Source organism: Lynx canadensis, chromosome E2 (assembly GCF_007474595.2).
Source record: "Lynx canadensis isolate LIC74 chromosome E2, mLynCan4.pri.v2, whole genome shotgun sequence".
Lineage (NCBI taxonomy): Eukaryota > Metazoa > Chordata > Mammalia > Carnivora > Felidae > Lynx > Lynx canadensis.
The window spans coordinates 58586065-58596533 of NC_044317.1; the positions used below are offsets into that span (position 1 = coordinate 58586065).

A 10469-nucleotide genomic window follows, 5' to 3' on the forward strand; every position below is an offset into this window, starting at 1 on the left:
CTGTCGGCCTCTCTCTCCCTCCCAAACCTCCTTGCCCTCTCTGACCTCGCGGTATCGTTGCTTCTGTGTGATTCTCTTTCTCGGTCTCTCTCTCCTCCCTCCCTGTCCCGGCTCTCAGGCCTCAGGGTGGGTCTCCCTGCCCCTGCGCTCGTCCCCACTGTTGTCCCCACTGTTGTCCCCACTGTCTGTCATTCAGGACAGTCCACACTCCGTGGCCCCCCGTTCTCCCCTGTCTCTGCTTTTCTGTTCTCCCGCTCGGCCTCACTCTGGCCTGCTCTCCTGAGTGTCTCTCTGTCTCACTCCTCCTGCCTTTGTTCCTGACTCTCTCTCTCAGAGCCTTTGTCCCTCCCTTTCTCTGAGCCTGGGACAGGGGTGTGTGTGACAGCTCAGAGACATCCTGTCCCCCCCACACCCCTCCCTCACCCCCTCTGACCCGCTGCCCCCCTCCCTCCCCCTTCCAAACTTAGACCAGCTTGGACTCTGGGCTCTGGTCCCAGGACAGAGGGGACAAAACGTATTGTGAACCCCCAAGGGCCAGGCCTGAGGGCAGTGGGAAAAGGGGAGACAGGCCCCTTGACATACCTTACTTGGGATGGGATATCCAGAGCTCCGTGCATTCTGTCTTCCTCCATGGGATGGGGGTCTGGCCTCCAGGAACCAGGGAGACCATTCCCAAAGTCCCGTTCTTTAATATTGAGTCCCCAGCCCCCTCCTCCCTCAGACCAGGAGGAGTTCAGACCCTCAGCCTCCTCCTCCCTCAGACCAGGAGTCCAGGCCCCCAGTCCCTCCTCCCTCAGACCAGGAGTCCAGGCCCCCAGTCCCTCCTCCCTCAGACCAGGAGTCCAGGCCCCCAGCCCCTCCTCCCTCAGACCAGGAGTCCAGGCCCCCAGCCCCTCCTCCCTCAGACCCAGGAGTCCAGACCCCGCAACCCCCTCCTCCCTCAGACCCAGAAGTCCAGGCACCCAGACCCTCCTTCCTCAAACCCAGGAGTCCAGGCCCCCAGCCCCTCCTCCCTCAGACCCAGGAGTCCAGACCCCAGACCCTCCTCCCTCAGACCAGGTTGTCCAGAACCCAGCCCCTCCTCCCTCAGACCCAGGAGTCCAGACCCCGCAACCCCCTCCTCCCTCAGACCCAGGAGTCCAGACCCCAGACCCTCCTCCCTCAGACCAGATTGTCCAGAACCCAGCCCCTCCTCCCTCAGACCCAGGAGTCCTGCCCCCCAGCCCCTCCTCCCTCAGACCCTGGAGTCCAGGCCCCAGCCCCCTCCTCCCTCAGACCCTGGAGTCCTGCCCCCAGCCCCTCCTCCCTCAGACCCAGGAATCCAGACCCCCAGCCCCTCCTCCCTCAGACCCAGGAATCCAGACCCCCAGCCCCTCCTCCCTCAGACCCAGGGGCTCTAATAGCCAAGAGATGCACCGGGCAAAAGGACTTCTTTGCTGGCCTCAGCATCTGCTCTGAGCCTGGCTCCGTGCAGGGCGTGGGGTGGGGCTTTACCCTGGATCCTCCCAGCCATCCAAAAAAGGATGGACATTTAGCCCCAGTTTTCAGAGCAGGAAACTGAGGTTCTGAGCTGGGATCACCTTACACAAGGTCACAGGGGGAGGAGGAGATCGTGGGACCCGAGCCAGGTCCGAGTGACTCACAGCCCTGTTGTGTGCCCAACTCGGTTTCACTACTACTACAGCCCTGCTATTAATAAAGACACAGCAACAACGTTACCCAGACTCTGGAAGGATCCTGAGAAACTGGCTACGACGTTGCCCCTGGGAACCCGGGAGGGGGAGGGGGGCGGTGCGGGCAGAGAGAGAGGCAGAGAGAGAACTCTTCCCTCTTTGATTTTTTTTTGGGGGGGTGGGGGCGTTGGTTGTGAAAAGTTGCAAACATGCAGAAACGTCGGAAGAATGCCACCTGACCAGACTTTACATGTTCACTTTCTTCAGCACTCTCTTTTCTTTTGGGGGGAATGAAGTGTTTTAAAGTCAATTACAGCCTAGGGATATCTTTCTGGGTTCAGGGGTATGCTGCTGGTGTTTGCTTTCAAATATTCCAGCGAGAGAAAATCCAAGAATGCATGGAGGGTTGGAGTGGGGGGGTGGGGGGAATGCCGAGACAGGAAGGGGACTTGGGCGCGTGGCTCAGCGAGAAAAAAGGGATTTCTTTCACTCTTTAGTTCTGGTTATGCTGGACGTTTTTCCTCCTAAAGAGCTAAAAGTCGCCAAATACACCGCAAGTGTCATAAGAAATTCTTGCAACACTGGGGTTGACATCTCTATGAAAGCAAGGATCATTTCCAGGTCAAGCGCGATGCTATTATCATTGCCTCTAATAGCATTAGCAATAATTCCTTAAAACCAGCTCAGAGGCAGTCTTATTCCCTTTCCCCCTGTTTGTCCAAACAAGTCCCCTATTCCTGCTGCCGTTGGGTCCGTAATCAGTGTCAACACACAGCTTTGGGGGAACTCGTCATTGCCGTGCCTTTCATCCTGTGGATTTTTTTTCCCCCACAGCGTATGTTACCTATTCAAAAACCAAAGCTGAAATGAATAAATACAGTGGTGACTATTCAATGCTTATCAGATGCCAAATGCCAGGCTCTGGCCTTTTTTTTTTTTTTTTTTTTTTTAATTCAAGATTGTGGAGTCCTCCCGACAAGCTCTGGACGGGTACAGTGATGCTTTCCAATGTACTGGTGGGGAAACTGAGGCCAGGAGCAGCAGAGCCATTGGCCAGCAGACAGAGCCTGGGCCAGGACTCCGTGCGGCTCTCTGCTCCCTGCCCAGGTAGCTTGAGTGAGCCAGAGCCCTGGTGTCCCATCAGAGCCGAGCTTCTCCACTGCCCACTAGGACCGGACTCGGGGCCGGATGTGTGCACGCAGGGGGCCGAGGGGACTCTGCAGCTGTTCCTCCTGGGTCTCCTGGGAGGGGGGTGAGAGGGGACGCTGGTGCAGGGCTCTGGCTCTCCCCAGCCCCCTGACAGGCTCACCGATGATCCGGGGAGCTTTGCACTTCCCCATTTAGCAACGCCACCCCACAGGGTCACCCGGAGTGACCCGGAGGAGGCAGGTGTGGGTGGGGGAGGCTCCAGTCCTGGCCCCGCGGGGCACACGCCCCTCATCAAAGCTGGCCTCTAGGCCTCCCGCCTGCCCTCTCCTGTGTCTCCTGTCTGCCAGTCCCCAAGGGCTCCTCCAATGACTGTCCTCCTGGCTCAGTCCCTCCTGGCTGAGTGAGTACTCCTCGACAAATGTCCAAATGCCCCCGTACCTCAGCGTCCTCCTAATGAAATGGGAGTAATTGCACATTCTACCCAGAGCATTATTGTTAAAGAAACACTTGACATGCTATATTTTAAATATGTCATATATCGTATATAATAATCTATGTAATATACATGACCATGTGTATAATTATATTATGTATTATATATATCATTATCTATTATATAGAGTATATATCATATATATATTATATACATATTAAGTTTTTATTTATTTTGAGAGAGAGAGAGAGAGGCAGAGAGAGAGAGAGAGAGAGAGAGAATCCCAAGCAGGCTCCCCGCTGTCAGTACAGAGCCCGATATCGGGCTTGAACCCATTAACCATGAGACCATGGCCTAAGCCAAAATCAAGAGTCGGATGCTCAACAGATTGAGTCATTCGGGTGCCCTGTTATTATTTTTTTTTTTACGTTTATTTATTTTTGACAGAGCATGAGCAGGGGAGGGGCAGAGAGAGGAGACACAGAATCCGAAGCAGGCTCCAGGCTCCGAGCTGTCAGCACAGAGCCTGACTCAGGGCTCGAACTCATGGACCGCAAGATCGTGCCCGGAGCCAAAGTCGGACACTGTAACCGAGTGAGCCACCCAGTCGTCCTAGGTGCCCTGTTATTCATTTCAAAATGCATTTGTGGGCGCCTGGGTGGCTCAGTTGGTTAAGCGACTGACTCTTGGTTTCTGCTCAGGTCATGGTCTCGCAGTTCATGAGGTCAGGCTCCTTGCTAACAATGCCGAGCCTGCTTGGGATTCCCTCTCTCCCTCTCTCTGCTCCTCCCTCGCTCCTCCCTCTCGCTCCCTTGCTCTCACAGTAAATAAATAAATAAAACTTAAAAATGCATTTGCTACATATATATATACACACAGGAATAACTGCTGCAGCCGGTCTCCTTCCATGTTGTTAAATGTTGTATAAATAGTATCACGTCTGTGACCTTCTGCAGCTTGCTTTTGTTTGTGAGTTTCATCTGCACGGGTACTTGGAGCTCAAGCTCTTTCCCTTGCAAAGATGTTGCATATTCTAGTGTATGAACACGCTCTGGTTGATGGACCCATTCTTCCGATGAGGGACACTTTACCTTTCCTCCAATATTGTGCTCTTTCAAGCAGGATTGCAAAAAATATTTGCAGACACGTTGCCTTGTGCTCAAGGGCCCACTTTCTCTGGTCCTGCCACATGCTCTCCAAGGCGGTTGTATCTGGCATTGGCCTTTTGTTATTTTTTTGAGTTCACAGGCCCCTTTGAGAATCTGAAGAAAGACATAGAGACTTGCACTGCCCAACACAGAAGCCACCAGCCACGTGTGGCTCTTAAGCACTTGAAACGTGGCTGGTCCAAATTGACAACTCCTGTGAGTGTCAAATTCACCTTGGATTTCAAAGACTTAGCACCAAAAAGAGAATGTAAACGATCTCCCTGATGGTTTTCATATTAATTGCATGATGACCTGATAATGTTTGGGATGTACGGTCGATTGCGCCAATCGTGGATTTCGTGTTTGCAAACTCGCCTACTCCCTAAAAATTTTCTGTAGCCCTCATATCAAGTCCCGGCACCCTGATGGGCGTGTGCGGGGCCGCGAAAGATCTGAGCCACCGACACCCACGTTTCCAGCTGTGGCGGTGCACGGAGACCCTCTGCCTTCTTGCCTCACCTCTCGCCCTGTTAACAAGTGTCCTTTCTGCAGCCTGGTTAGTGCCACATTGTCCGCAGTCTGGTGCCTTTCGTGGCTGATTTTGCGGTTTAAACTGGCCCCCAAACACAACGCTGTAGTGCTGTCTGGTGCTCCTGAGCTCGAGGAGGCTGTGATGTGCCTTTCAGAGAAATATCTGTGTTAGGTAAGCTTCGTTCGGGGGCACGAGTTCCCTGGGCTGGTGGCTGGGATTTAAATGTTAGCGAATCAACAATATATCGGAAGTGAGGCGTCTTTACACAGAACACATGTAAAACAAGCTTGCGTGTTGATCCGTTAACGAAAATACTATGACTTGGGCTCCCAGGAACCTAATCCCGTATCCCCACCCCGGGGGGCAATGGTTCCATATTCACTAATTCAGCATTCACTTTATAGACCATAACCGGCACGAATACGGAGAATCAACTGTATCAAGTAATTCCAGTAACGAAGAGACACTAAATTAAATGAAATAAAACATCAAAATTATTTTTGCCTTGTTTCTTCTTTTACTATTGGAAGAATGGAGGCACAATTTGGCAGACAGCATCCAGGATTACTGACCCTGCTGGATCTCTCTAGAAGTCTAGAGACCATGGGTTATAAAAATCATTGCTTTCTCCATGTCTACGGGGCTTCAGGCCAAGGTCCCTCACTTATGTGGACCATATATGGACCACCTTCCTCCTGGCCTCCTGTCTCTCCCCCCTGGAGGTCTCACCCACCACCCCAAACACATCTGATACCCAGAGACTGTCCCTCTCCTTCTCGTTAGCCTCCCATGGCTCCCTATTACCCTTGGGATCAAGTCCAAGCTCCCCAGCCTGGCCTCTGAGCCCTTCTGGAGTTGGAATTTGCATCTTATCTGCCGCCCCGCCCTATCGCACCCGACACCAGAGTTGCACTTACGGTCCCCGGGAGCCTGCTGGATTCTCTCGCCCTGTCCTCAGGAAATGTGCGTGGAATGAGACTGACGGATGGCCGGGGTGCACTTGTAATGGCTTCGTAAATCCCGCGTGATTAACGATAATTATAGCAGCATTTACTGAACTCTGTGTATTACCAGCCCCTGTGCTAATCCTCACAGCAGTCGGGAAAGGTAGGCCCTATTATTAGCTCCGTTTTATAGTTGAGGGAAGGGAGACTCTCACAGAGATTAAATCTCTTGCTCTGTGTCCCGCTCGCTCGGGGTCAACGGCACAGTTGGACTCCACCTGTCACCCCCACCCCCTCCCCCGGCCGCTCTGGGGTGTACAGATGTTTGCAGGCCAGGAGCTAGGGACCGATGCACGTCAAGGTTGCTGAGTTCTCATTTCCACTCAAATTCAACACGCGTTTCCCGGGGACTGAGCTGGAGCAAAACCCAGCAGATGGGTTCTGTCCCGGCGGGGGGGGGGGGGGGGGGTGCGGGGGAGGAGTCTAGAAAGTGGCCTGGACACGGATGTAAGCAATCATGAAACAAGGTGTTATCTGTTCTCATGGAGGTGACAGAGTGGGGCCCAGAGGTGATTCTGAAAAGTCCTGATGGGACAACGGGTTGGGGAGAAGGAGGCCTCTGAGCAGAGGCCCGTCCTATCTGGGATTCCAATTAAGACAGGGGCGCCTGGGTGGCTCAGTCGGTTGGGCGTCTGCCTTCGGCTCAGGTCATGATCTCGCCGTCACCGAGTTCGAGCCGAGCCCCGCGTCGGGCTCTGGGCTGACAGCTCAGAGCCTGGAGCTGCTTCGGATTCTGTGTCTCCCTCTCTCTGACCCTCCCCTGTTCACGCTTTCTCAATAATAAATAAACGTTTAAAAAAATTTTTTTAAGTTTTTTTTTTTTCAACGTTTATTTATTTTTGGGACAGCGAGAGACAGAGCATGAATGGGGGAGGGGCAGAGAGAGAGGGAGACACAGAATCGGAAACAGGCTCCAGGCTCTGAGCCATCAGCCCAGAGCCCGACGCGGGGCTCGAACTCACGGACCGCGAGATCGTGACCTGGCTGAAGTCGGACGCCCAACCGACTGCGCCACCCAGGCGCCCCTAAAAAAATTTTTTTAAAAGACAGCAGTGCCTGGCTGGCTCAGTCCGTGTAGAGCGTGCGACTCTTGATCTCAGGGTGGAGAGTTCAAGCCTCACGTCGGCGTGGAGCCTACTTTAAAAGAAAACAAAACAGGGGCGCCTGGGTGGCTCAGTCGGTTAAGCGTCCGACTTCAGCTCAGGTCACGATCTCGCGGTCCGTGAGTTCGAGCCCCGCATCGGGCTCTGGGCTGACGGCTCAGAGCCTGGAGCCTGCTTCCGATTCTGTGTCTCCCTCTCTCTCTGCCCCTCCCCCGTTCATGCTCTGTCTCTCTCTGTCTCAAAGATAAATAAACATTAAAAAAATTTTTAAATAAAAAAAATAAAAGAAAACAAAACAAATTAAGACAAACAGATGAGTTGGATGACTGGGGAGTGTCTACCCGGTATGATGTATCAGGCAGAATTGCAGGTTCTGGGGGTACAGCCGAGAGCGATAGGAGCAACAATCCTTGTCCTCAAAGGCAAATCCAGAGACTGGAATCGGATGAGTGGTTGCCCAAGGCTTGGAGGGGACGGGGTGAGGCAACGCTTCAAGGGGGTCTTTTGGTGGGGGTGGGGGGTGGGGGGACAGGAGTGTTCTAAAATTGATCATAGTGGGGTGCCTGGGTGGCTCAGTCGGTTGAGAATCTGACCGGCTCAGGTCATGGTCTCACGGTCTGTGAGTTCGAGCCCCGCGTCGGGCTCTGTGCTGACAGCTCAGAGCCCGGAGCCTGCTTCTGATTCTGTGTCTCCCTCTCTCTCTGCCCCTCTCCTGCTCTCTCTCTCAGTAGATGAAATGTGTGGTATGAGAATAATATCTCGATAAGGGAATCGAACAAAGCCCATGCTCTGGCGGAGCACGTGTCCCAGCGAGGCCCCAGTGAACTGGGCAGAGTGGACACCCAGCTCAGTTGAGCTTCCCCTCCTCCTGTACACAGCACACCTATTTTCAGCAATAATCACAGAATAACCATCAGCTTCGTTTTCTTGATTTGTGGGGTTTTTTAATTCCTTTTTTTTTTTTTAATTAATTGACTTTAGTTTTTAGAGCCGTTTTAGGTTCACAGCAAAATGAGAGGAAGATACAGAGACTTCCCGTCGCCCTCCTGCCTCCACTCATGCACCCCGCCTCCCATTAGCAAATCCCCCACCAGGGGGTACATTTGTCACAGTTGATGGCCTTCGTTGACTGGTCATAATCATGGGAAGTCTACAGTTCAGGGTTTGTTCTTAGGGTTGGACGTTGTAGGGTTTGGACACACGTCCTGATACGTACATTACAGTACAACACGGAGTAATTTCACTGCCCTAAAAGCCCTCTGTGCTCCCCCCCCCCCCCCCCCCCCGGCCTCCCCTGATCTTTTCACTGTCTCCAGTTTTGCCTTTTCCAGAACGACCTCCAGTTGGACCCGTCCTGTATGTAGGAAGCCTTTTCAGCTTGGCTTCTCCCCCTCGGAACTGTGCATTTAAGGTTCCTCCTTTTTGTGACTTGATCGCTCATTTGTTTTTAGCACCGGATAACATCCCGTTGTCCGGAGGGTCCCTGTTTGCCCCTTCACCTACTGAAGCGTCTCTCCGATTCTTGCCAACGGCAACATTGAATACAGCTGCCGCACACATCCGTGTAGGGGTTATTGGGTGCATGTAACTTTTTTTACTCATTCCAGGGGACACTAAGGAGCGTGATTGCTGGGCGTGTCTCTCTTAAATACAACACAACTGTTTTTAGGAACCATCATTTGTCATTTTTTTTTCTTGCTACATATATTTTTTTCAGTTGAAAACAATCAGACATGGAAAAGAAAGACACGTTGTAGTTTTAGAGATGTCGGTTCAAGCCGAGCACGTCATGTCAGGGTATGAGCTCAAAGGTGCACTTCAATAAAAAATATTACATCACACGGCCGGCGCTCTGCCTCTCGGTTTGGAACTGGATATGCAGATACCAGATGCAAGGGTGACAGAGAAGGTCAGATCCCCGGTTATTCAGGTTCTAGTTCTTTGCCTTTATTATTGTTTTTTGTTTGTTTGTTTGTTTATCTGTTTTGAGAGAGAGAGAGAGAGGATCCCGAGCCGAAACCAAGAGTTGGACACTTAACCAACCGAGCGCCCCCACCCCCGCCAGCGCCCCCAGACTGCCATTTTAAATATAGCAGGACCACATAGCTGCACAGATGCGGACTGCATCTGAAGTGACCTTGGACTATCTGGTCCTCAGGAACTTACTATCAAAATGAACACATGTAGTGGAGTCGGCATGCATCGATGCCGGCTGTAAACCGGAATTCTCTGCATTAACTTCCACATGCAATACAGCGCTTTATTAAAGGATAGGGAATAGAAAAATAAAACGTGCAGGGCGCCCGGGTGGCTCAGTCGGTTGAGCTTCTGACTTCGGCTCAGGTCATGATCTCACGGTTTGTGAGTTCAAGCCCCACATCGGGCTCTGTGCTGACGCTTCAGAGCCTGGAGCCTGCTTTGAGTTCTGTGTCTCCCTCTCTCTCTGCCCCTCCCCTGCCCAAGCTCTGTCTCTCTTTCTCGCTTAAAAATAAATAAACATTGGGGCGCCTGGGTGGCGCAGTCGGTTAAGCGTCCGACATCAGCCAGGTCACGATCTCGCGGTCCGGGAGTTCGAGCCCCGCGTCGGGCTCTGGGCTGATGGCTCAGAGCCTGGAGCCTGTTTCCGATTCTGTGTCTCCCTCTCTCTCTGCCCCTCCCCCGTTCACGCTCTGTCTCTTTCTGTCCCAAAAATAAATAAAAAATAAAAAATAAAAAAAATAAACATTAAAAAAAATAAAACATGCTAATTATATCTATGAATATATACACGTAGTATATATATATTTCTATATGTATTCTGTATCTATATACATGTACATATATATTTAATATATATTATATCTAAAACATCATGGTAACATCAGCAGCAAAGGTTCAGAACTTAGACCGATAAAAGATGTTTTGCACAGAGAGGTCTCTATCCCGGACACTGTTTACCACTGCTGGGGCATGACCTAAGTGAAACATGGACCCAATGTTTAGTTTGGTTTTATTCTTGTTTTTAAAAAAATTTTTTTAATGTTTATTTATTTTTGAGAGAGAGAGAGAGACACAGAGTGTGAGTAGGGGAGGGGCATAAAGAGAAGGAGACACGGAATCCGAAGCAGGCTCCAGGCTCTGAGCTGTCAGCACAGAGCCCAACAGGGGGCTCGAATTCACGAACTGTGAGATCATGACCTGAGCTGAAGTCGGACGTTTAACAGACTGAGCCACCCAGGCGCCCCAGTTTTATCCGTGGTTTTATATCCGACGCGCCCTGATTGCCTGCATCCAGGGCGGGCGCCTCCCGCTGCTGCCCCGATGGCCCACCACTGAGGGGAGATCCCACTCGGCAGGCAGAAAACAGGAAGTGGTTGAGGATGTGGGGAAACAGGCCCCCCCCAACCCCCGGGCTCAGCTGCTGGGCGTGTAGCTCGCCCTTCCGGCC

At 52.1% G+C, this 10469-nt stretch overlaps 1 protein-coding gene across 1 annotated transcript in view; it reads right to left on the reverse strand.

The window, feature by feature from the left end:
* SBK3 (SH3 domain binding kinase family member 3) overlaps nucleotides 1-4164 on the reverse strand; it is a gene marked incomplete at its 3' end in the record, with an annotated part of 8387 nt that extends 4223 nt beyond the window's left edge. Inside the window, exons 1-2 of the mRNA XM_030297387.1 lie at nucleotides 4133-4164; nucleotides 583-685 (exon numbers count right to left, since the gene is read on the reverse strand). Of these exons, the coding sequence (XP_030153247.1) occupies nucleotides 583-685; nucleotides 4133-4164 (135 nt within the window). The remainder of the gene's footprint in view (nucleotides 1-582; nucleotides 686-4132) is intronic.
* Between the last annotated feature and the right edge of the window lie 6305 nt (nucleotides 4165-10469).